The sequence below is a fragment of the Melospiza melodia genome, chromosome 11 (assembly GCF_035770615.1).
Source record: "Melospiza melodia melodia isolate bMelMel2 chromosome 11, bMelMel2.pri, whole genome shotgun sequence".
NCBI lineage: Eukaryota > Metazoa > Chordata > Aves > Passeriformes > Passerellidae > Melospiza > Melospiza melodia.
In genome coordinates, this window is record NC_086204.1 from 8,180,810 (window position 1) to 8,207,705 (window position 26,896).

At 44.5% G+C, this 26,896-nt stretch overlaps 1 protein-coding gene across 1 annotated transcript in view; it reads right to left on the minus strand.

Annotated features, from left to right (window-relative positions):
- Positions 1-917: 917 nt before the first annotated feature.
- The window catches only part of RGL1 (ral guanine nucleotide dissociation stimulator like 1), a 52,309-nt gene continuing 26,330 nt past the window's right edge, over positions 918-26,896 (minus strand). Inside the window, exons 5-18 of the mRNA XM_063165461.1 lie at positions 19,805-19,989; positions 16,132-16,256; positions 15,256-15,471; positions 12,049-12,152; positions 10,912-10,996; positions 8,996-9,085; positions 7,767-7,853; positions 7,510-7,542; positions 6,722-6,843; positions 6,231-6,320; positions 4,850-5,033; positions 3,872-4,237; positions 2,705-2,819; positions 918-2,226 (exon numbers count right to left, since the gene is read on the minus strand). Coding sequence (XP_063021531.1) covers positions 2,129-2,226; positions 2,705-2,819; positions 3,872-4,237; positions 4,850-5,033; positions 6,231-6,320; positions 6,722-6,843; positions 7,510-7,542; positions 7,767-7,853; positions 8,996-9,085; positions 10,912-10,996; positions 12,049-12,152; positions 15,256-15,471; positions 16,132-16,256; positions 19,805-19,989 — 1,900 coding nt within the window. The 3' untranslated portion in view covers positions 918-2,128. The remainder of the gene's footprint in view (positions 2,227-2,704; positions 2,820-3,871; positions 4,238-4,849; positions 5,034-6,230; positions 6,321-6,721; positions 6,844-7,509; positions 7,543-7,766; positions 7,854-8,995; positions 9,086-10,911; positions 10,997-12,048; positions 12,153-15,255; positions 15,472-16,131; positions 16,257-19,804; positions 19,990-26,896) is intronic.

A 26,896-nucleotide genomic window follows, 5' to 3' on the forward strand; every position in this document is an offset into this window, starting at 1 on the left:
TGCCTTAGACATGACCTTAGGTCCCTGACACAATTTTGTTGGGTTTTTTTACTCAGCTAATGGGTTTCAGAACTGAGCAGGAGCACCATCTTTGAACCAGCCTTCTGGCAGCTTCTTCACAAGGCAGGCTGTGGTGGCAGGCCCTAAAAATGGTTAATTGCAGTAGGGACTGCTTGGAACCCACCAGCTTGGTCTTTGCTGTGGGCTAAGGATGGAAAAGTGCTGTTGTGCTCTCAATATGGCATGTGAAATTCCAAGTTCACCAATGGATTGTATTGATCCTGAAGGAAATGGAGTGAGGTCCTGGTGTTGGGTTTTGTGGCCTAAGGTAGTTCAAAAATGAGATTCAGGCGCTTTTTGTTGTGTCTTCCTTAGTTTAAGATGAGAGGGCCAGGGCAGCTGTAGTTCAGGGACTGAGTGTGAGACTTGTGGGCAGCTTTAGGAGCCTCCCCTCATGCTGAAGTGATTTGTGAGACGGCAGAAAGGGGCTGTAGTGAGTAAACTGTTAATCTGAATGTTGGTATTGTGTGCAGGGAGGGGAAAACACAACAAAGACTGGGAGAGCAGGAGGAAAAACACACAGTAGGGAGAAATGGATACACTCAAAGGCACTTCTTTTGTATCATCTGGCCTCAGAAGTCATTCAGTGGCTCAAAAGAGAATAATTTCATGCAGAAGACATAAAACTGGTCTGCAATCTTAATTACCCAGTTATGGAAATCTTTAAGCTGAAACCTCAGGAAATTGCACAAAATATCCCTGTCTCTCAGAGGCTGCTATGTGCATGGCTGATGGGCTGGAAGGGCTTTGGTCCTTTGGAGAGGCTGAAGAAAGTGACAGCAAGGGAAGTGCTGTGAGGTGTTTTTACACATCTGACATGCACTAATAATAGGAAATTGACCGATTCCAGGCAAATATTAATGAAAAACAATTTATATACTTATCATATAAAGATTATAGGTAAGCAGTTAAAAACGTAACATATATAAACATTTGCAAAGTGTAATTTTAAAATCCAGAACATTTATGTTTCAGCTTAACACTGCCATATATCCTCTGAGTGAGCAGTACTATATACAGTAGGAGCTATGCTATGTACACAAGGAACTGCACTGTACAGACCCCAGAAACAGAGAAAACTGAACTTCTAGTTTGCCCCAACTCTGGGCAAAGGTTAAGGCTCAGTAACAACCCCCCTCTGTCACCCTATAACAAACAACTGGAATTCATAAATTGTTCAGGCTGTGACCTACACCAGGCTTGTGGGACCTGCTGTAGGACTCTTGCATGTAGAGCAGACCTACAGTTGGTCTGTTTTACCTACCTGTAAACAGAAGTGGTAAATCCAAATGCAGTGTAAAACTTAACCTGAGCCCAGTGCTGCAAATTAGTGCCACAGAACTGGGGGTAAAAGGCCCAGGCATGGATAAAACTAATAATCCTTAAGAATCCTATAAGCTGTTTGTTTGGATAATAGCTCCTAGATCTGTGCAGGGATGCACAGTGCTACCAGCAGAACCAGAAATACTCTGTGTATTTCATGTGTCTCAAACCAGGGCTGCTTACAATCCAATGTCTTACTTATGGCTTTTGAAGAGGTTCAGATTTCAGTTCCAGCAGAGCAATTGCACATTGGGAGGACATCCATCCATCACATGGGAGTGCACACAGAAGGCATCAGGTTCTGGTCCATGGCTTAACCAAGTCCAAGGGAAACAACCCTGTTGTGACATTCAGACCTCCATCCAACACAAAGTAGTGTTTGTCCCATTCATGAAGTTCATGCAAAGGCAAGTGCAGTTCATTCATTTTACAGTTCTTTGGAAACAAGATCCAAAATGGGTCATTCTCTGGTATAGAACAAGTGCAAAAAATTCTCAGCTGGTTCAGGCAGACATACTCAGAACTTGCTTCAGTTCTATAAAAATAAGTTCAGATGATCTTTTTCTGTATAATACTGGCATGAAGGAGACCCTTTTCTCACAGAGATGGCTCATGGCATGTCCTCAAGACAAATGCAGCAGCCTGGAGCCTTTGCACCAGGGCTGCCCATTGCTCCCACTGCACATTTTCAGCAGGGGATTCTGACAGATTCCCTGTGACCCGGGAGGGCAGTGCAGGTGCAGCCTCAGCCCAGCAGCTCTGCCCTCTTCCTCAGGATGAAGTCGAAGTTGACGTGGCTGTTCATGCCGTAGAACACGTTGGCGTCACGGGGGAACACCAGCTCTGCACAACAGGGCCACAGCAGAGTTAGAGGGGAGGGGGCACAGCAGCAGCAAAACTGAGACAGGACAGGCAGCAGGACAGTGTGGGCAGGGCCAGCTCCCTGTTCTGCCACAGCAGCATTTGGAGCAGGGGGAAAGGGAGTATGCTCAGCCTGGCAGAGGCCCTGGCAGACTCTCAGAGAAGGCTGAAGGTGGGTGGGATCCAAGGGCCTGGTGTCAGGAAGGCAGAACATCACCCCCACCCAAAATCCTGTGGTCACCCCATGGCTGCAAGGCACACATGGAGTCAGCCTGGCAGCCCAGGAGCTGGCTGTGCCTGTGGGAAGGGGGCTGTGCTGACAGAAACCACCCCTGAGCAGCCAGGGGGTTCTCACTGGCAGCTGTGACCCATCAACAGCATTTCTAATGCCTCCCGTTTTACTGTTCCCTTTGAAATCCAACAGAACTTTGCAGGCAGCAGCAGAGTTCTGCTTCCCTACCTTTGTCCTCAGAGATGACCTGCACAAGCTCATAATCTTCAACTGCATCAGGCTCCAGGTTGTGCTTCAGCAAGGCTCGCTGGGTGACATCAGGGATTCTGTCTTGGTTGGTTATCTGCAAAGATAAGGTGCAATGAGAAATTCTTCTCATTCACTCTTGTCATTTAGTAGTTAGTAAAAACCTAACTGCTTGTTCTTGGAAGAGGTGTCAGAGAACTGAAAGCACAGGTCAGTAACAAAGGGGCAGGTGCTGACAGACACTAGACTTAGCGGTTTTGACATTTGGAGGTGGTGGCTTTTTAGTTCAAGCTGACTCAGGTACAGTACTAGTGAGACAGCAGTAGATGCCAGTGTCTGCTCCCTCTGAGAGACCTCACTCACCAGCCACTGAAGCCCCTGTGAAGAGCTGCCCCAGCTGCTGTTGCAGCCTCCTGCTCTAAGTGCTCCCTTGGACATCCTGCAAAGCCTTCTGGCCTTGTAGCTGGATTTGCTGTGTGCTGTGCAAGTGCATCTGGAGCAGACAACCAGCTCCTCCAGAGCCTCCTGCAGTCTCACCAGCAGCCAAATCCATCAGGCCCTCAGGGAACAACTTGCTGGATTTGGGGAAGTGAGACCATTAAAATCAGGAACTAAAGATGCTGAGAACTATCACGCTTTTGTTTCCCCCCCAGCTGAGCTAAGCCACGTCACCCATGGTCCAGCACCTGTGGCATTGCTGGGATATGTCTGTGGAATAAGCAGAGAGGGAAATGCCTGAATTCTGGGGCTGCTGGTCTGGCAAGAGGAGGGAGATTGTCCCTTCTTCACTGGGAAAAGCTGTGGAATTAAAGGGCATGTCAGCTCCCTGTTTCCAGAAACCAGCTCCTGGGGAAAGCTGCTCCAGGGAAAACATACCAGCTTATGTCAAAACCTCAATGTGCTCACAGTGCTTCACCTGGACCTTTCTGATAAAACACAAACTCCCATTTCCAGATCAGAAACTTCCCTAAAGCTGTTTCAAGACATCTCATTCCTAGCAGGCTCCATTCTGCATGGCACCATGTGCCATTTTCCCATTCCAGCCAGGTATGATGAGCCAGTTCAGTGAAGGGGGGCTCTCAGAAGGCAGTGCTGGGTTCAGCCACCCGCCATGGGCACAGGTGCCGAGCCCAGAGCCGTGGCACTCACCAGGATGCTCTTGTAGATGCTGTCCTGGAGCCCGTCCATGCTGACGCGGATGATGCAGGAGCCCTCGCTCTGCCGGTTGTACACGGGCAGCGCTCTGGGGGCACTGCCCAGCACCGAGCCTGAGTCCCTGCAGGGCACGGAGCCACTGTCCAGGCCTGAGCCAGCGTCACACACGGAGCCCTTGCTGCAGCCTGAGCCCTTGTCAGAGCTGATGGAGCCCTTGTCAGAGTCATAGCCCTTGTCAGAGCCCACGGAGCTCTTGTCGTCATTGGAGGCCAGCAGGAATGAGGGTAAGGATGACACCCCTGAGGAAGGCGTGCTCATGGAAGAGTCAGGAGAACAGGAGGATAAGGAGTAGCCAGAGATCTGCACAACAGAAAGGAAAGTGCTGTCACAAAGGGGACACATTTGGTGTGTGTGGCTGTGTCATTGTGCCAGAGGAACGGGAGAATGCAGAAGGCACGGATAAAACCTCAGTCACCCACACTGCCCAGCCTGCTGAACTGAGAACTGAACTTCACTTGATGGATTCCAGCATTTTAGTGACAGTTTCTGTCCTGCTGGGGATGCTCTGGCCTCGCAGTAAGAGCAGCCCAGGAGGTGGCAGCAGATCCAAGGAACAGGATGAGGCTGCGGGCAGCCAGCCATGAACTGGGACCAGAGGGTGTCCCAGGCACTCCTGCTCCAGGGGAGAGCCCGTACACAAGTGGAAATGCACACACCCCCTCCTCTCTGCCTTCTTGAAACTGCCCCTTCCTTCCCCTGCTCAGCGTTTGCCTTTCCCTCCCCTCTGCCTTGCTCAGAATCTTCCTGACAGAACAAACCCACTGTAAAGGACAACACAGAACACTGTGAAAGAGCCCCGACTGGATTACTTCCATTTTTACACATTTCTCTCTCCATTTCACTAAAACCAATGCTTTAGTCAAGACCAAGATCCCTGGGCCTGCCTGCAGCATGCAGAGGCCCCAGGTGTACCTTTTTCAGAGGGTCCTCAGGACTGGAGACAGGAGTGACACACACATCCTCAGTTTCAGAGTGGTTAAACTCACACGATGAAACACTGGCTGAATCCGTGCTCTCCCCAGAGCTCCCTCCTGCAGGAGAGCTCTTCAGAGGTTGTTCTTTGGGTGGCGTGAACACATCAGTGCCCAGAAAAAGTCTAGGATAGAAAGAAAGAAAGCATAAAAGCCAGTAAGTGAGAGCTGGGCTGAGCAAGCTGTCCCTTGGTTCGGAGCTCTTACATTCTGGAGATTTTTCCTCTCTGGTGTGGCCTGTTGTCATTTCCTTTGTGGTGTTTATAGTTTGTCCAGAGGCTTTTATTACAGGCTAACACAACACCTTCCTGACCCAGAGTGCCCACAGCTGCAAGGCCACAACCATCTCATGCCTCACTAGAACAACACTCTCCTTCCATCTCTTCACATTTTCAGGCTCATTTAGCAGAAAAAAGGGCTTCAAAGGACAAATTCACCCTCCTGCCAATTCCTGCCCTCTATTAAGGTGCCACAGGTACCAGGTTCTCACAATAAGGGGATCATAAAGTGTAAATTAAAGGAACTCCCTCTCCGAGACTCATTTCTAAATGCAGGTCAAGTGGCTTGAAAGGAATGTCAAAGAGAACAAGCTGGTCTGACCCACCAAGAGGAGCAGGGAGCATCAGCATGCAGTTACTGATTTAATACACCTTAAAGAGGTGTCACTGACTGCTTTTCTACAGCATTCATTAGCAGAACACATTCAGAGTGCAGATAGTTTTACTTCAGTCTTTGAGCTCTGCTTTATTCCATGCAGCTTTCCCTGCATTCCTGCTAGCCTCTTGTTTCCCATGTCCAGCTGCATGATGGCCCTGTTCCTGTCTGAATCTTTGTGGTATTACACCAAATTGGACCATGTCCTCATGATTTTTTTTTCCTTCTCCAGCTGGTTGTTTCCACTATCAAATACCTCTTTGCTAACCTTAATTTTCATATTAAAATCCTGTAAGGAAATTTTGCATGTCTACAGCAATTTAGACTAATAATAGACCAGACTTCATCCTCCTTTACTCTGTTTTCCTGCTGTATTCAGCAAAGTTATTACACAACAGGTACTGAATTATAATCCATCACTAAAAATGGTTTCTTTTTTTGACACCATAGGAAGGATTCTTTATTCTAGTCTCTTCTAGCTTTAATAATCCTCATGACTGCTTCTAGCAACACAAAGGGACAGCTTCAGCCACAAGGCTGCATTTCTCCTTAAAGCAATGCAGAGTTGTGGATCCCCAGCCAGGTTCTGCAGCTGATTAAATGAGCACTACTTGAGTTATCCAGGTCCCTATTCCCACCCCAAAACCCCTCTGCCCCATCATACTCACGTGCTGATCCTCTTCACCATGCTTTTCTGGGATTTGGGAGACAGGATGTTGGTATCAGCAGCTGCCTCAGCCTCACGGGAGAGTTTGTAACTGCAGGGCAGAGGCCAGCAGGTGAATATTTGCAGACAATGTCATTAAGTTGTACAATGTTATTCAGTTGTACAATTCTCCTTGAAACTGCCCCCTTCTTTATTAGCTGTTATTTAGCTGTACAATGTTATTCAGTTGTACAATGTCATTTAGTTGTACAATGTTATTCAGTTGTACATCTCACGGCAGCGACATTCAAGAAATCCCAGTCCTTCAGTTATTCTCACCTCACAGAAGGTTGCAGCTCCACAAAGGGGAACACTGCTCTGCCTGCACTTTACCAGGGCCAAGGGGATATTTCACCCCCTTGTAACAGGTTTTAAAACTCCCCAGTGTTTGCATGTCCCTGCCCAGGTGTGGGGGGTGAGAAGAGAGGTTTTCCAGCTGCACTGAGCACCCACCTCTCCTCCTCTGTTAAGTGTCGCTGTCTCCTGAACCACTGGATGAATTTTTGGTCTGGTATCAGGCAATAGCTGTTGCATGAAGATTGCAGGAGCTTGATCTGGGCAATGACTTCAAATTCCTAAGAAAATAAATAATCAGATAGAAAGTCTAATTAGAGAACAAGATTATATTCATTCATACAACAAGGGATCCAGGACAAACTTAGCTTGATGTGAAGTTCAGTTTCAGTTGAGTAACTATTTCAAGAACCAGTTTTCTAACAATAAAGTGGGATTTTTTTCCCTAGGATCCATAATGTGCACTCAGACTTGCTCCAGAGGAATGTAAAGTGCTGCCCTTAAGGCATGTGACCAGAGTGTGCTGCTCTTCTGTAACTGCACTCATACACACCCTGCCAGAATAACCCTGGGTTGTTCAGGGCAGGAAATGGCTCCATCTCAGCCAAGGCCAGGTCTGCTTTCAACCCTAGGATGGAGATCTGGCCTGACTTCATTCAGCCCAAGGTAACCCCAGCACCTCTACTCCTACAGGACATTACTTATCTCTGACCAACAAGGATCAGGCCAAAGGGACAGACTGACAGCCTCCTCTGTACCTGGCTTGCTCTCTGCAGACTTTCACCTACAAAAGTGAAAGGTTTCCTGCAGGAGAAGGAGGATATTTACTAACTGTGTGTTCTGGAAAGCAAAGGTCTCCTGCCACCAGGTCTGGTTCAGCTGCTAAAGACAAATGCCCTTGGCCAGAGGGTATCAATAAACCAAAAACTACAGAACATTCAACCTACCCTTCGTCTCTTCTCAAAATTGATCAGGCCACCCTGTTGGAAGGAAAGAGAAGGGATCAGAGAAGAGCCAGACTTGTACCTTGAGATAAATGCACAAAAATTCACACAAGTTCCAGTTAATAACACTGCATATTGCTTCCCTTTTCTTTTTGTAAACAGATTTTAAGAGCTGCAGAAGGAGAGGATGCAGAACCATGTAAACTCAGTTGGGAAGGCAGGGAGGGTATTTAGAGTTCCAAAAAATTGCCCCAAATTACCTCAACATAGTCCTGAAGGGCTGTGTCAAGCATGATGAGATCAGTCAGGAAGGTGCCAAGGTAAGGGACCGTGCCTTGCATCACTCCCTGCAAGTGAGCAGAGCAATGCTGGATTAACTGACCGAAAAATGAGAATAATTACAATTCCAGAACACCCCTGTGTAAGAAAATGAGATTAAAGTAATCTGCTTAACCAAGCATCAGTCCTATAATTATGTTTTCTTTCATTACATCATTTTCATTAGATAATATAGAATTTAAATCCAATTCCATTGAGACCAGGATGCTCTCACAGGTATTACCCAGTGGTTTTGCATTACAGTATGGCCATTGATTCCCAACAGTGGGTCCCCAGGAAACCCTGCCTTTGGGAGGAGCACTGAGGACCAGGACAGGGTCCCTCTGTCACCTGCTGCAGGAGGAGGAGCAGGGGAATGGTTGTGGCCAGCCTGTGTGAGCAGCTTCTGCTTCATCCCTGTGGATTTTTACCAGAGATGTGTGATTATACCTTGTGATAGTGAAGTCAAGTCAAGCCACCATTTTTTTTTCTCTCCAAGAAGTGACATCTTCCCCAGCCATCCACTGCATTTTAATGCTAATTAGTCACACTTTAAACTTCTAGACTGCCAGCATTTGCAGAGTTCAGGCTGGCTCTACACTTGCAAAGGAAACATTGTTTCTACCATGCAGAAGTATCCATATTTTTCCCAGTCAAACAACTACACAGACAAAAATCATATTCAGCACTTTTGCCTCTCTATTCCAGATTTCTCTCTCCCTGTCCTTTTAAATCTTTGCCAGCTTTGAGACAAAAACCATTTTCATCAGCAGCTGGACCCCAGACACATTTTACAAAGCAATCTCTGTAGAAGCCTGTGCAATTTTCAAGCTGGTATGTCAGAAGCTTCATCAGCATGTTTGAAAGTAAACGACACTTCTGCTCTGCCAGAGCTAATTCTCTTTATCACAAGAACTCCAGTATTTACAGCAGCACACGTTTCACTACATGGAAATTGCATTTCTCTCTAAAGTGTAACAAGAGTAGATAATGGAACTCCTTCTTGCAGGACTGAAAAAGAGAGCTGGAAGTGATGACCACATGTTTATATTCATCAATCCCCTCCTGCCCAGTCTGGTGAAGACTTTTCTGGATTTTGCTTCTTGTAGAATTGACCAATTAGGTTAATCATGTTACCATTCAAAAAAGAGAGGAAAACCCCCAAACACACCTTGTTTTTTTGAAGTTGCAGTCGTTTCTGTGACTTTTTCTGATTTTCTTTCTCACTGCTGTCCAGATTTGCAAATTTGGATGTTGCTTCCTGTGATGTGATAAAGCATTAAAGGCAATTAATGAAGGATCCAAGTGGTAAACTGAAAACTGCATGCATGCAAAATAGTAAGTACATTTAGCCAGACAGGTTAAGCCAGCAAAAAATACTTGCTGTGCAGACACATGTGTGTCTACATACATGTTGATTTCCTGGGACTTGGATGCTGGTTGGGAATTTTGGACAAAAATCACCCAAGATGGCTGTGAGGGAATTTTTCTGCAGAATGGCTTTGGCCAAAGCCAAGTGCTGCTGAAAATCTCATGGGAGTGTAAATCAGAGAAGCTCAGACATACTTCAGGTGTCCAGATGCTCTATCCCAACACTCCTGACATGAGGAATTCTAGTTAATTCCCTCATCAGGCCTGCTACAAGTAAACATCTCCATCTTTGTAATGCTTGGTTGTTTTTCTTATGCTGCAACACCAGCATCCAGTGACTGTGGTTTATTGACTAATCCAAAACCATGCAGGAAATTAAAGGAACAGGTTTCCATCCCCACAGCTCCAGCTTTCATATGAATGGATGAGATATTTCACCATAGTTCTTTAAATCTTTATTTCCCTGGATGCACAGGGGATGTTGGAGTTATGTGTTTCTTACAGTGGTTGTGCAGATGTGTCACAAATCATTATCAATGTCTGTTCAGGAGGAGAGAACACTGCTCCCTTTCCATGCCACCCCACCTGTTTCCAATGGCATTTTGTTTGCTCCACACTTGGATTTGCAGGATGGACAGGCAAGGTCCAACATGGCTTCCCTTACAGGGGCTATTTACAGTGAAGGAAAACTAAGCCTTTGAGGATTCAGTGGATATTAATCCTCCAAATGGTCCAAGATGAAAAGTAGGGGACAGGTTCTAGCTATTCTGAGGGATTTTTCTCCTCTCACTGCTTCCAAAATGTTTTTAAAATCTGCTTAGGGCAGCTGGAGGGTGATTTACTGGGAGCCAGAGGTCTAGGCTCAGACTGAGTTGTTTTGTCTTTTAATATTTAGTTAATCAGGCTGTTTTGAACACACATTTTCCCTCTATGCTTATTATGGTCTCACCTGCTTTAAAAATTACCTACAGATGTTGATAAATGGATGATAAACAAAACAGACTGACAGATGTGAGTGTGTTCACCCACCATTCCTGAGCAAAACACAGAGTTTCTGATCCCAAGGCAAGGGGCTGAGGGACAGATGCCAGACTGGCTGGACAGAACTGCCAAAGAATGAACTGCTTAGTGAGTTTATAGGAACTTTTTTATGCAGATGGAAAAAACCTGCCACAAACATTCCTTAGCTTTTGCCGAACACAGCCCTTCCCTGCCATTCTTCCTCACCCCTTTCAGGCTCCTGAGCTTACTGGGGTTCACTCAGGAGAGTGCAAGAGTCAAACTGCTCCACACAGAGCCTGCTTTGTTGTCCATCTGGCCACACACAGAGCAGGAAGCTTGTTCCTTCAGAATTCCCAGCCCTGCTTTGTAGTTCTGAGAAAGGTACAGGATAATGGGACAAACATCTTGGACTCATTCCTCAGCTGAAGGTGTGGCACTGCTCCAGTGACCTCCTGGGCTGAAGGGCTGCTGTCCACCCAGATCCTGCTGCCAGAGCCTGCTGGCTGTGGCTATCCAGGCTAAAGCTACTGATTCTTCCAGGAACAAGGAAATCAACTCTCAGCCCAGCAAGAAGTTCAGGTTCTACAGCCTGCTCTTCCCTAAACACCAGGGAAGGTCCTTGAAGAAGAGATGAGCTTTGGCAGCCTGTTTCAAAAAGGGTTAAACCTCCGATTTCACTGAGATCACAAGTTCTGAACTCACACCAGTTCTCACCTTCATCAGCAGCTCCCTACTTGTCAGGTAATTGTCATGGTCTGAGAAGATCTCTGACAACTCTTCATACATCAGCAGGATGTCCCTGCACAGGGGAAGATAATGTCATTTATGTCATTAGCAAGCACTCTAAAATCCAATCAAGTTTCTGCTTGTTTCTCATCAATCATTAGCAGTTCTACTTATAAAAGATAACAGCACCAAAATGCACCCAGTGAGATGCTGCACATCTCCTGGGAGCCTTGGTGGGACATTCTGGTGCTTCCAGCAAAGTTTGGCCTCATCTGACAGCAAAGAAACACCAGCAGCAGCCCCTGGGCAGGGCTTTGAACTGTCAGTGCAGTGTGAGAATGGGTCAGGGGATACAAAGGAACAGAAAAACCCAAGTTTTTGTCCTATTCCATGTATTCTGGAAAGCTGGAAGCAAGTAAGTGCAGGAGTAGTTTTTTGCCCAAGACAAGATAGGCAATATTTTGATCAGAAACACAGGGCAGTAGAAGGAAAATCCGACTTCTTTGGAGAGGAAATACAGAAGGATTCTGCCTGGCAGAGGGATACTTTAATTTATCAAAGGCAAAGAAATCTGATTTCCCCAAAATGAATGAGCAGAACACCATCTTTTCTAGACAGCAACTTCTGGCATCTGTGGGGCAGGCAGTAAATATAATCACAATAAAGTGAAGAAATATTTTCTCCCCTGGAAGAAATATTATCTTCAATACTGGATTTTGTAATTTGGGAATATATTTTATGTAAATATCAGCACCAGGAGAAGAGTTGGGAGGATCTGTAGCAAGCTGGATCTCCTCAAACTTCATGGGAAAAAGGACAACAAGCAGAGATGCTGGTGACCTGGGAGTGGTGAGCATGAGCTGGGTGAGAAGTCAGTGCCACAGTTTTTCTAGAGAGGTTGTGGAAGACCCAACATGCTAGAAATGAGAGAATTCAGTATCCCCAAGGGCAGGTTGTCCCCTCAACAGGAAAGGAGCTCACAGGAGGGGTCTGAGCATCCCAGGAATGGGAGGTTCTTCTGACAGGACCCATGTTAGTGAAGGAACAGAACAGAAAGAGTGAGGAAAGGAAGAAAACAAGGAGCACTGAGCCCTGTGACCCTTGGGAACTGAGGGAGAGGCTTACTTGGAAACACACATCCAGGTGGTCTTCAGTCTATAAATGGAGTTGGACTGCAGAGCTGAAATGATGGCCCTCAAGGAGGAGAAGTTCTTCAGGATTCTGCATTCCTGTGAAAGGAGTGGTTGGAAACACAGGAGCATTAAATGTCAGCAGTGCACAGACCTTGGTGCTCCTCTCTCTGAGCCCTGTCAGGCCTGCTGCACATTCTCACTGCTGAGCAGCAGCTGTGCAAATACTGAGCATCAAGAACATCACTCCCCACTCCAGCCACCAAACACTGCACAAGCTTTGGCATTTAGAGCTTGTTTTCCTCACTTTCATCTATTTATGGTGTCACAGCTTCCAGTTCTCCAAGTAAAAATAAAAGTGGAACTGAGTCCATGAAGCCATGGTGAAAGGCACAAAGGTTATACTTCTTAAAAAGCTCTTTATAGTTACCAATCCCTTTTACCCCTTAGGGAGAAAACCAGGCTTTGCCTCTTTATGTGGTATTTAAAATGTAAACCCTCAATCATCTCAGTGTCAATTAAAAATAAAGACATGCAAAGGAATAACCTGTTATTCAAGTATGTGCACACCGTTAAAGAGAAAAACCTTCTCAGCTTTTCCAGAGCTGGGATCAAATCTGAACAGAGAGACTGGCCCATGGATGTTTCTTGTGCATCTACTTTGTGGCAAAAGCTTGGGTGGAAAAGGAAAATGAAAAGCTCAAAAAAGTAGCACATATTTCTCATAAAGAGGAGGGAAGCAAGAGGGCAAGTCTGGTCTGTGACTCCTGGAAATCTGTTGGTGGCTCAAGAACCAGAGCTTGGATGCCACAACCTTCAGCACAGGTGTCTGTACATGCAAATCCAGCAGACAAAACACCTGCCAATCTGACTGCTGCATGGAGATAAGAATGTATTCAAACTCAAATTCTGCTTATCAACGTTTTTATGAATCTGATTCTTACCGTAATAATGCTTATTATGTAAAGGATCCTTACAGTGAAAAGAGACACGATTTATTCCTTTGTAGGACTGAACAAATGTAAAGCGACCTCAGCATAAGCAAAAGTCAGACCTTAATCCATCAGCATCTCTGTTCATGAGCTGCATTAGAAGTGACTGATCAGCTAAGGAGAGTACAAGCTCTCCCAGTTACTGACCCACAAAAAACTTCTAATTAGGAGACTCCATTTATCCAAGTGTGGCTTAAGCAGAGAGCCTGGGCTGACAGCACCTGAAGCAGGTGGGCACCTGGGTCAGATAAACACCAAGTTCAAGATCATGGGGCAGGACTCACTGGAACTGAAAGCTGTTTTTGCATGGCTTGGGGCCAAAAAAAAAACCACATAACAGCTCTTCTCCAGAGACTGACATGTTAAAGAATGAGACCTTTCTTTTTGTTCAACCTGAAATTTAGCTTGTGGAGAACACGAATTTAGAGGCACAAATTACCAGCTTTTCTTATTTCTTCCCAGTACAACAGGAGTTTGAACTGGAAGAACCAATTTGGAACCATCTTAACTTAACTGCACACTGTGTAATTTAGAGCACAGTAGGAGTTTCATTTAATACTGGATTTAGTGTTCTCAGTGGTTCAACCAACTACAGACTAAAATTGAGCAAGCTTTCGTTTGCATGTAAGAAGAATTTTTAAGACTGGTTTTAATAACTTTCATGCTGTGTCCTTCACAGAGGGAAAACCAGAAAGAATTCTGTGCAAAAACAGCTTTGATTTTAAAAATTTTAAGCATAACAGCACATTAATTATTTCATTTTTTCCTTTTATTTTTAAAGAAAATATTGTTTGAGTGAAATTGGCTGCTCCTGCTCAGGAACCTTAGATCTAGGTGGAGCAGAGGGTTGGCACTAGAGAAAGTATCCAGTTTATCTTTTGAACCAAGAAAATGGATCCAAAAGTCATGAGGAGATAACAAGCGTGGAACTCTGTGCTGCTAAGCTTAGTTATCAGTGAATAACTGTACTTTAATGAGTGGATTATTTTCTAATTCAGGCACCTAGCTGTTCAAAACACTCATTTGCATGCACAAAGCAAGCAGCTTTCTTCAGAAGTGGGCAGCTCAGTAAATGTGCACCCAGCTGCTGTACACGTGCCATTGCTCTGCAGAGTGTGCACATACATTTTTCATGTGTTTCATGCTACGACTGGAGCACTTAATGAATTAAGTAAAGAGAGAAGCACAGAATCAGCAGGGGTGTAGAACAAAGTTCTCCATCCACAGAGTGAGTGGGATGAGGGCAGTGCCTTCCCTGATTTCCCCCGGCCTCCCTTCAGCCTTGGGATGATGATGATGTTCTGTCCAGCCTGCCCCAGGAAGCAGGCCCTTTCAGCTGGTGCCCTCTGCCACTTGGATCTGCATGTAGAAACTGGGAATCAACCTTCCTAATCCCTTCACACAGGCAACAAAGCATCCACCAGATGATGATAAAAACAAGCAGATCTAAGTGCCACAGGAGAGGTCCAGGCCCTTCCCCATGCCAGCTTCCTGAACCATGCAGCTGCCAGAGCTCAGGTGCCAGGACTCAATGCTGCCTCTGGAAGCACAGAAGTTGCCAAGGCTGGAAAGCCTCTGGCTTCAGCTTTTTCTGACTGTTCTGTAGAGCTCAAAAAGAATCCATGGGATTCTTAGGAGTCAACACACATCCACATGGAAGTGCTTGAAGTGCTCTCTTCCAGAGAGATCTTGTTTATTGCCAGCTGCCCAGTGCTCCAAGGGGAATGAGGAACATTACAGTAAAGTATTAAAACCTAGGAAATTAGCAAACTAGGTATGTAAAGCAGGCATGGGAAAACCCCCTTCTTGCACATATTAGGAAAAACAGGATAAAAACATGGAATCTGCTACAAGACCCTCTTGGAAGCTCTGCTGAGGCACAGGGAGGTGATTCCACATGCTGCTGAAGGCCAGCAGCCTCCCACCATGGAGTGATTCCAGCAGTGGACAAGAGAAGAGCTGCTGATATCAGCTATCTGGAGCTCTCTAAAGCTCTGGCATGGCCAAGCATCAACCCCATTTCCATGGTGGGGAAGAACTGAGGGGAAGAAGGGCAATATCTATTTGGTATCACAAAAAAATCAGTTAAAAATAGAAAGAATTAGAGCTAAGATAGCCTGGGACCAGTGTGTACAACCCCTTTCTCCTCTCCCAACTGCTTCACTCCAAGGCACCCACCCAAAAAACAATAAACAGAATAAATGCTTTACATGTGCAATGTGAATCCACTTCTCAATGATCTTGGCCCTCTGCTGGATTTTGAGCTCCCTGGTCCCCAGGATAGTGCTGATGACACATTTGGTGACTGCATTGAACTGGGTGATGGTGGCTCTGACAGTGGGAGCCAGGTTCTTGTTTTCCTTCTTATCCCTTTGAGACCAGATGGATCCCAAACAGTGGTAGGGCACAACTCTTCTGAAGAGCATCTAGAGGGAAACAGAGGTGTGGTAAGCCAGCAGCTTTCTCCTAAATCTTTTATTCACAAGAAGAAATACAAGTTTAGAGGACAAATTTAAATCTAATATGGTACTTAAAAGTAAATATTGGTTCTCTCTTAGTTTAAAATATCCTTTGGCATACTCTTTATAGGCTTGATGCCTCAAATGAACTGCCAGCTAAACAATACTGGGAAAATTAGGGACACCTTTGTATCAGCTGCATAATCAAGATAAAATTCTTTTACATAATGATATTCAGAAGGGAATTGATAGACACAAAGCAAAATCTGAGCATTAAAGTCCAGAATTCCTAGACATCTTTAAGCCAGGTACTGTTATAGTTAAAATGTGCTATTTCTCAGTGCCAATAATTTTTGCAAAAGAGGCTACACATAAAAAACCAAACCAAACCAAACCAAACCAAACCAAACCAAAAAAAAAAAAGAAAAAAAAAAAAAACACCAAAAAAACCACCTTCAAAATGACAGAAGGAAAAAGCTCAATGACTGAAACATCTGGGATAACCACAGAGCTGTGTTCTGTGTCCCAGCAGCAGTCCGGTTCTGGAACCCTACACTTAAAGCAATGTAACTTAGCAAAAAAATGTTTTATTTTATAAAGTTGTATTATATGCAATACTCTACATACCACATCCATGTATGTCAACTGTTCTGCCACAACGTGGTCTTGAAAAGAGGAGAATTCTTCTGGACTGCTGATCTCCAGTTCCTCTCCATCAACCAGGTCACTGGAGGAAGTGCTGCAGAACCCATCTGGCCAGGATGGAAAACACCACTCAGTGAATTTATACAGCAAACAATGAATCAAAGCAGGTGTTTATTTTGCAACATCACTGTATTACAGCAGAATGCCCCAAGGGCCCTGCCTGATGTAATGGCCCCACTGTGCCACTGGAGTGAGGAAAATGACCAAAGATTAAACTGGCAAAGAAAAGGTGGAGTAAAAGGAAATAGAGAGAACAAATCTTAGCAGAGAAGGGACTTGATCCATTTGCTAACTGTTCTTCTGAAAGAAAAAGCATTACCAACACCCCAACAAAAATTCCTTACTCGTATTCCACAGTTTTGTTAATCTATTTTCCAGTATTTATAATCTGAAAAAAAAATTCAAACTACAAAAAAAATTCAAAGACATGAGGCTGCAGTTATACCCCCAAAATACTGCATTAGGAATGATCTTCTATCCAGAAATAAAAGAAGACACCAGATTTCCTGGCACCTTTTGTGGCTACATGGGCTATGATGAAGAGGGTTTATTCCAGCAGCCTTCACCTTTTCTCTCAGGGAATTTTTCCCAGGAAATGGAATACAGTGAGCACCCACAATATTCTGCAGAATGGTTCTCCTAAATCTGCACTGGGCAGCAGAGAGGAGGTGAGAGAGCAGAACTGTCCTCACTGAGGAACCTGAGCCAGTGCAGAAAGGAGAGGGTTCCACAGCTGCTGCCTTGTCACCTTTTAGCTCCAAGAAGTTGGGAACCAAAAATTCAAACATCAAGAAATATGCCCTTGTTTCCCATGGTAGAGGAGGAAGAAACAGAAATTCCCTGAAAATAAATCCTAATTCTTTTTACTGTAAGGCAGCAGTAACTCCATAGGGAGGGAGAAGAAAACAGGGACTTGCTGAAGACTAACAACCAAAGTACTGAGTTTACTACTGGTGAGATTTCATTTACAAAAACAAAGAGTGTTATGCAAGACTTCATACCCAGTTAAAGCAGAGCATTAAAGCAACAACAGCAGATAATGTGATAGAGAATCGTTGTTTTTCAAAATACTTCATTGTTCCTTCCTCCAGTAATTAACAGAACATAATCACCAATGTAAATTGCTACAGTTTTGATGTAACAAGTTATGTCTACAAGCTGATTTCCATCTGTACATTTGAATTGCACAATTTACTGGCAGAGCTCAGTGGGGTAAATGGAGACCTCTGTTCTAGGCTGCTTTTGCATGGCTGTTTTGTAACAATTTGCATAATTAAATGGACTTGGACTGGACTGCTACAAGAATCTCACTCCTTTTGGCTTTGTAAAACCTCTTTTTCCTTTTGGCTCTTGAAATTCAACTGGAAATCCTCACCACTGAACTGCAGCCCTACCCAAAACCTCACAACATGCTTAAAACAAGGTCCTGAAGCACAGTGCAAATTTTCCATTTCTTTTTTCATCCCTCTTTTTCTCCTTCATAGATGTGTGAGCAGTCTATTCCCTACTCTCCAACAAGCTGGAATCCCCTTGAACTCAAGCATCTCATCATCTTGGGACCCCTGTGATCCACTCAGCCCTCTCAAAGTCTGACTCTTGACTGCACTGAGGGCGAGCTCGTGCCCCTCCTGACCCTGCAACCTCTGCCTCTCCTTGCTTTGCTTGCTCAACCTGCAAGAATTGAGGCCAGAAGCAGCTTTTATCTTCCTGTCTGGTTCTGCAATCTAATCTACTGGCATGGCTGATGGCAGCACAGAACAGAGGCTTGATTACCCAAATCAAGCCGTGGGATTAGAGCCCAAATTTCAAAATTCAGAACCCAGCAGGAATGCTTTGGGACAGTACTTATCAACAAAGATTGCAGAAAATGTATCAGGAATTTTGAAAGAAAATGTACCATGATGGAGCTCTAATGAAAGTAAGGCAATCCTAAAACTCTTTTTTGTAAATCCCACAGCCTAATTTCATTGCCCTCCTCTTATTTTACTCTAACAAGCAGCCTCTATTCTGCCACAATTTGGAAAATGTTATCATTCCTACTGGCCCACATGTGACTTAAAAAAGAATGTTTTCAGTTGTCACTTGAGGAAACAAATAGAGAAGCAGGGCTGCTGGGAACTTCTGTTGACTCTGAAGAACAGATGAACCCAAATACAGATCTCATGAGTTTCCTTTTCCTCTTTCTGAGGGAACTGATCTGTTTGTTTGCTTTTCCTGATTTATGCAGGTGCTCATCCACACCCATCTATTAGATTGGTACTTAGATACTACACAATATATGCTTATGGGAATGCCTTTAGATCCTATATTTGCAGGGATTTATCATAATTTCAACAGGATTTTGTAAGAAAATAAGACATTTTAAGCTATGGTTTTCCAGACATAATTTGCAATGTTGTTGACAATTTTCAACTCAGTGTAGCAAAACCAAAAAATTACTAAAAAATAACCACTTTTCTTAAAACTTTTAAGTTCCTCATTTCAGAATAAAAGGCACAATAAACACCTAAACTTCCTGAAAAAAGGCTCTGAACTTTCCATGTCTCCATGTCTCTATCTTTCTTTGAGCTCGGGGAACCCAAGCCAGGAAACGTCAGCACGAGTGACATCTGAGCCATCCTGTTCCTTACCTGTGCTCAGTAAGGGCCTGGGCTCTGGGCATTCCTCCTTTTCCTGTTCATGACTGAGCTATTTTGGCATTTCACAGTATTATACATTGACATGGTATTTCTGGAGCATCCGGCAGACGTGACTGTCATGTAATGAAAGTGGGGGTTTTTTTCTGGCATTTCCTTTATCATTTATGGCATGAATTATTCTCTCTGACCCCTCTACCAAAGGTGGAAGCTGATTCCAGTTCTCATTCACACCCTGTGTGAGCTCCCCCCACTCCCCAGCTCCGGCACAGGAAGTTTTCTGACCAGGATATGGGGATGTGTCAGGTTTGTGTGACTACAGTTCACTATTGTTCCAGCAGCCTGTGACCCCCAATAACGTAACATTTTCCTCTGTCCTTGGATACCAGCAGCCAGCCACTCCAATAGGAAAAAACACCCACAGGCACTTCCTTAGACAAGGTGGTAACTAGGAAGAAAAGCTGCAGGACAAAGCTTGTGACTCAAGCTGTATTTTGTCACAGCTCTGTACTCTGTTTTTTGTTTGTTTGGGGTTTTTTTTTGGGGCGGTAGGTTAAGTGAGAAGCCCACCTAGAGAGTAGCTGTGTGTTTTAACTCAGTGAAATGTGAAGTGTGCTGACAATTACCCCGTTGGCTGCTGCAGCAATCACAAAGCTTTGGCAATAATTTTTATATATATATATGTAGGTGTGTGTGTGTGTGTGTGTATATATATATATATATATAAAATAGCCAAATCTTTATATATTCAAATATTTATTTATTTATTTATATTTATATTTATATATCCACCCCAGGATGAACAGACACAGGCACCTCACCTCACACTGTAACACTATTAGAGAGAGCCTCACAATATTATTGATAAGCATGAGAAGTGGTGAAATGTACTGCACATAAATCCCTGGGGCATCTTACAGGCAGGGAGGACAGAAAGAGAGAAGGGAATGGTAACTCACCAACAGCTTCTACTTCTTGGTTCTGAAACTGCTTCAAGAGGTTCTGCACCCTACTCTCCATGTCAGAATTGGGCATATTGTTCTTCAGGTAATCCAGCAACTTGAGCAAGCACATGTAGTCAGGGGGCTCCCTGAAATCCTCCGAGCACTGATCGAGCCAGGCCCGTAAGACTGATGCTATTTCACTGCAAGGAAAAGAGAGAACACACTGCTTGCATCCAGATGGAACTGAGAGTACCTGCACCCACCAGAGCCACAAGCACATGACACATTCACAGCCCACCTGAAGCATCTGTGCTGAGCTGTACCACAGCCATGTTTAACAACACCACACGTTACACACACCATCAACAGCACCACAGAATTTCTTCATTCCGTCTTGGGCCACTGGGGTAAACTCAGTGTTTGCTCCATAACCACTCCCTGGCATGTTGTGGGAAAATAGCAGGGAGGAAACAAGGTATTCATGGCTCCTTCCCAGTGGAAATGCTAAATCAAATGCTTCCTCTGGGGCCTTTCACCAGCTGCAGGGTCTGGGGATCATACTGGAGCTGCAAATCCCAACACAGTGTTCCTCCTTATCTACAGCCTTGGTACAAAGCCTGCCTGCTCATGAAACTGTAGCTCACATGGAGGAAAAGGAGGAAATCCCCAGCCTGACCCCCCAGGCACACACAGTGAGTGGGAGTGCCTCATCTGGGGGATAAACCCTCGCTGCAGCAGGAGCCTGCCCTGCCAGAGCCAGCTGGGAGTGCCCAGAGCTGAGCCACAGGAGAGACACTGGGCCTGCTGATCCTAGTGACTGGAAATCCGTCAGCAGGGTCTTCATCTCATCCTCAGCACAAACCAAGCAGGGGCTGTCAAAGTACAGCAGGCAAAAAGGGTGTCCTGCTCATGCTGGCAGAGCAGGGAAGGATGCTAAAGGAGCTGCAGCACCACTGGATCTTGCTCAGGGAAGTTATCCCAGACTTTGTTAGTACATGCAGCTAAAAGAACACCAACAATCCTTCTACAGACTGAGGGGGATGAGGGAAAGCAGAGCTGATGACTCAGTGTGGTTTCCATCCTGCCTGAAGCAGGGAGGAGGGGGGAAGTGATCTGTTTGTTTGCTTTCCCTGATTTATGCAGGTGCTCATCCACACACAGCTATTAGATTGGTGCTTAGATACTGCACAATATATGTTTGTGGGAATGCCCTCAGATCCTACATTTGCAGGGATTTATCATAATTTCAACCAGACTTTGTAAGAAAATAAGACATTTTAAGTTATGGTTTTCCAACATAATTTGCAATGTTGTTGACAATTTTCAACTCAATGTTGAAAAATAGAAAAAGCAAAAATAGAAAATTACTAAAAAAACCCCCACTTTTCTTAAAACTTTAAGCTCCTTATTTCGGAATAAAAAGCACAATAAACACCTAAACATCCTGAGAAAAAGGCCCTGAACTTTCCATGTCTCCAAACCATTTCTGTATCTCAAGCACAGGAAACTTTCCATTGGAGCTGTGTACAAATACTGGCACATTCCTGGTGCAAACTGGGAAACCAGAGCAGTCTCTGGTTAACTCAGCTGCTCAGCAGCATCCAAAATAAACCAAGAGTTAAGAAAGAGAAAAGAGAGTTTCTCCTACTCTCTGTGTCTCATCGGAATTGTGTAAGTTTTCCTCAAAACTCAATTAACTTTTAATACCAGACAGATTTCATCCAACTTGCATCCATTTAAGTCTGTTTTTATTTCCCTTCTTGTTCTGATAATGTGCAACTTTGAATTTTCAGTTAAAGCATTTGAAAATCAGTTGGTAACATTCTTTGGTTAGGCTTGCTGACAGGAGAAATGCTGGAATTATGATTTCAGAGCTACAAAAAGCATTCACAATCAAAAATTAACATGCAAACACATTCTGGATTTCAGGTTTCGCTCCAAGCTGTGGCACAGCCAGCAGTGCCAGACCAGCTCCACATCCCAAGGCCAGGAAACACCACAGCAGGCAGATGGTCCCAGTGATGCTCCCAGACTCTGCCACCACCCTCCCAGTTTCAGCTGTCCCCTCTGGCCCCACACACCCAGAACGCTGCCACAGAGCACCAACAGTCACAAACACCCCTGTCCTGTGCCCACAGTATTTTCCTCTCATTCCCCCACAGGCAGGGAGCACTGTGCCCCACTCCATGCCCAGGTAGTGCATTTCCTCCTGCTCTGTGCTCCCACTCACATCACAGACCATCATTCCCCCAGTCCCAAAAGCCAGGCTAGGTGTTCTATTCCTACAACCACTGGCCAATTCAGCCATGATCTGGAAGGAGAAGCCTCTCCCCAGGGCAAGTTTTTGCACTAATATTGTTCACACTCTCTACACTAAGCTCAGTTTCCAGAGGCTTGGTTGGTGGCCACTTTCTTAAGCTGAACAATAAACAGAGTTTAAGACAGATCCAGTCTCCCAGAGCAGGGTGAAGAGTTCACAGCTGTTACAGACACTGAATTTGCCAGCAAAATCATTTCAGTCAAGAGGGGAAATGGGAAAGAGAGAAGAGGTACACTGTGCCCCAGTGCTCTCCTGCTGCCCAGCTGTTCTACTGGAGTGCCAGGGAATAATGCAGCTTTCCAGACATGGGCTGGACACTTGCCCACATCTTGCAGTAGCTTTATATTTGCTGTCCTTGCAAAGAAACTCTCCATACTCAGTCTCAGATAGGAACTGGGGACTTCAAGAGCTCAGACAGGAAAGAAACACTACAGACTACATTTTTCATGGGTTGATTATAAGCTATAAATTTTTCCTTTCCTGCCTATACAAAAAAAAAACCTTCAATGCTTAACTCCTGTGCTGCTGGCCACAGACTCCAGGCTCTGCTTAGCAATGCTTTCAAGTCTCACACCTATCAGAAAGTCTTCTAATTTCCACACCAGCTTTGATTGGAGCCCATCTCTGAAGGTTTCAGTCTCCAAAACCTATCCAGGTAGGTGGAGAAGTGTATCTGAGCCTGTTGTTCACAGACTGGGACCAAGAACTCACCCACACCCCTCTGCCCATGAGCTGCACAGAAGGTGACAGGGCTGTGGCAGCTCCAGGTCCCACAGCTCTGTCAGCTCAGCAGGGCACAGTGGAGGTGGGAAATGAGATCCTCCCACCACACGGGAATTCTCCATGGCCTTGTCTCTACTAGGAAGACAACTCTAACAGTCCTGACAGGATCTGATAGGAATTAAAGACAGCATTTCACAGAATCACACAGACTAAATTAAGTCACCCATATTTTCTCAACTTTGCTTGTTAAATCATGGGTAAAATGTAAGCAAACCACAAGAAAAGGCTGCCCCAAGGGTGGCTTCTCACACCCAGTTTGTTTATAAATACCATCCTGATGACCTCCAGCAAATTACCATCTCTGTCTGAATTGGAAAAACCTTTTTCAGTAACATATGGGAGACTTTTGCTGGGACACACGTGAAGCTGCTAAGGGAACAGCTCTGCTTGCAGTTCTTTGTTTTAATTGAGATACCAATCATTATTTTTCTTTCTAATTATTCTTTTCTTCTTGGTTCTGGTTGTTTTCATAACTCTCCCACTGCCCTGTGTTTGACTCTGCTTTTCATGTAACCACACTGGTTTCTGATGTTGTTTGAGCTTAATTTGCTTTACTGGAATGAATAATTACTGCTTTCCCAAATGCATCTTTACTGCTCCCCACCATGGACTTCCCAGGCATCAGAAGCTTCCAGTCAATTTTCTTCCATTTGTCTCACATTCCTTTGGTGTCTATTGTGCTGGAGCACAATGTTTCAGACCATTTTACTTCTGCAGTGCTGTAACTGTGCACATTGTTTTCCAGTGGGGCTGTCTGGTTCAGAAGGAACCAAAAGTCATCAAAGTTTTGGTCAGGAAGATCTCAATGCACAAAAAGCCATGGGAGAATGTTTGCTTGTCACTGTGAAAAACTCCAAATGCTGTGGTACTACATTTAAGGTTTTGGGTACTTTTATTTTAATGCAGAAGAGGAGAGGTGAACATGCAAGATGTGTGGTCACTGAATAATTCCCTAATTTTCTCTATTTGAACTATCTCACCCAAATGCTGTGGAATGAAACAAGGTTTCAGTTTAGCTTCAAGGTGCTTTGCAGTTTTCAGTTGTGCCATATTCCAAGTTTTAATAAATAAATTCCACATTTTGATAATAAAGTGGATGCAACTATGAGCTGACATTCAAGACAAACAAAAAAGCCCCAAGTATTTTGATTCACTCTGTGGCCTGCCTTCCATCTGAGGGAAAGCACCACCAATGGACTCCCCACCAGCAAACCAAAGGCAGTAACCGAAGGAAACCACAGCCTTGTAGTTCAAGAGGAGGCTTGAAAGGACTTTTTGCTGTTACTCAAGGATTCAAAAGCCATAGCATTACTAATGTTAGACCTCTGGAAAGCAAACAAACAAACAATCATTGCCCAAGTCCACAGGCCAACACAGCAACATGTCTGCCTCTTGAAAAACCTTTCCTGCAGGTAGTCCCAGGCTTGTCCTCCTGTATTTTTAGTAAGGTCTCCAAGGAACTAGATTCAGCTGACATTAAACTAGGCTTCCCCAAATGCAAACATCCCAGGCAAGCCTGGACTGCCAGCCTGGATAGCTTTTTGTGTGGCTGGACAGGAATTAATCCCTTCTGGGAACTGCACCAACACAAATCTTTAAAACTGGTGTCAGCCAGCCCAGCACCTCTCCTTGATGTACCACCTCAGCTCCCCAGGTGTCACAGGCTTGTCACAGCAAGGGATCCCAGTGCCCTGGCCTGCCTTGGGACCCTCACACCACCCAGAGACCTCCCAGGATCCTGCAGAGCCACTGGATCCCAGCAGGTACAAGCAGCTGCAATACCTTAGACTGGGGAGGCTTTAGGCTCCTGTCTCAGTTCCAGTCTGGGCTCCAGTGTCAGCCTTTGGGGAAAGCAGTGTCTGCTCTTCTAACATATCACCTCTTTAAATTCATGGAGCCTGTGCTTTGGGAGCAGCTACCTGCCAGAAGTGGACTGACTGCCCAGAAACCAAAATCCCAGAAATCGAAATGAACACTGTCCTTCCCTAGGACATTTAAAAGGCAAGAACACAACTGAATTATCACAGAAATTTTATTGACCCTCTTGAAATCTTAATGCAATTTATCATGCTGATAATTTGTGTTTAATGTATATATGGTTTTATTCTGAACTGTCACACACCTTGGTGTGTTACACATTTTTCTGAATGTGAACAGAAGTCCTAAGCTAAAAACCAAAGACAACAACAACCTATAAGGAGAAGGGAAGTCTGTCACCCCTTGACACAAAAACATGCAGCATGAGACACAGAACAAGGCAATCATGTTGATATGATAACATGAAGAACAAAAAAATTACTTATAGGAGGTAGAGGGTCAAACAAGCTACTCCTTTCAACTCTCTTATCAGACAATTAAGAGACACAGCATCACATTTCTGGAAATACAGGGTGAAGTTCATCTAACTCAGATGTTTAGGTGGAATAGATGACCTTTTCTAGACTTTATTCTTCTGTTACTTGTGATTATGAACTGTCTGACTGAGTAAAAGTAGTGAGAAGTGAGGAAAGCAAGTTACTGAACATGAAAAGTCAAAGTGGGTCCTGATAGGGAATGGAAAAGGCAGGTTGTTTGAAGCTTACAAAATTTTTCATGGTTTTGATGAGTTTACTCACAACTCTGAGATCCAAGGTATTTTGAAAAGTATGGTACCTTTGTTTAAACCACATATTAGTCAGATCCCTGTTGAAAAAAAACCAATTTTTTGACCACTCCAGCAGCCCAAGAAATGATAGTAAAGATGTTCAAGTGAAGAGGAGAAAATGCCCTTGGCAGAAAGGGTCCTAGGAGGGCATGTTTCTGAACACAGCTGAGATCAGTGATCTCAGGTCAGTAACAACCTCACATCAACTGCAGCAGCCTGGAATCACTGCAGGATCTGGGAATGCAGGGCAGGCTTAAAGCTCCCAAAGCCCCTCTAACATTTTGGCTGTGCCACAAATGTGCTCAAGCCCTCCTTTAGGATCTGCAGGTTCTGAACACTGAAGCAGGAACATAAACACTGTGTGGAATATTCACTTTTTTTTTTATAAATACATCATATACATCAGGCATTCTCCTGAAAATACACCACAGCTCTATACTACAAGTGCAAAAAGAGCAGAGAATTCAATGTAGAAGGCAGTAACCTGTGGACTTACAGTGCACCACAGAGAACAATGTTCCTTCCACACACACCCTCAGTTTTTGCTGTTCCTCCTTCTTTCAGGCTCCATGAGGTACTTAAGGAGTCATAACCTCTCCTTCTTGCTGTTCTTAACTTGTGCAGCATTTTTTGTGTCAAACCAGTGGAAATGCTTTAAATTGCACCCCACTTCTAATGGCCCAACTGGCTTTTTAAAGCCTCTCAGCTGCCTCAACAGGAGTCTGATGAATGCAGAAGGTCCCTGGCCACAGACCACAGGCTTTCCCATGAGATATTTTTCCTCTGAGAAATCCAGAGTTAATGGCAAGAAATAACAAAGCTCTATTGCTGATTCCTCCTCCTTCTCCAAGTCATAGAAAAACAAGAGCAAAATTATATCATGTTTCTGTTCTATGAGAAAAGAGGGCAAATGCAATTTCATTGGAATTATCCCAGACAAGAGAAAACCTGAACTACCAGAAGTACACGTTTCACAACAGGACTACAAAGCCAAACACCTTCCAGATACCACTAATCACACCTAAGAGACAAGGAGCCAGAGCAACTGAAAGCAATGGAAATTTTTAAGGAAGGAAAGCGAATTCATATTTATATGGGATCTGTTTAAACATGTATATAGGCCTGACAAATAACTTTCTGACTTCATTGCTGAACTTTTTATAGACACGGATTTGAGTAAAGATATCAAATTCACATGTAAAAGGTATCTTATGAAGGCCAAAGGATCAAAATTAGCTGTTCTGAACTATATTGATGAAAAATCTGTCAGGAAACCCATCAGAAGTTGAGCTACTACAGGAACAGGACCAGAGGCTTTATCCATTTGTCCCTCCCTGGCTGTGCAAAGGTGTTATGTGCC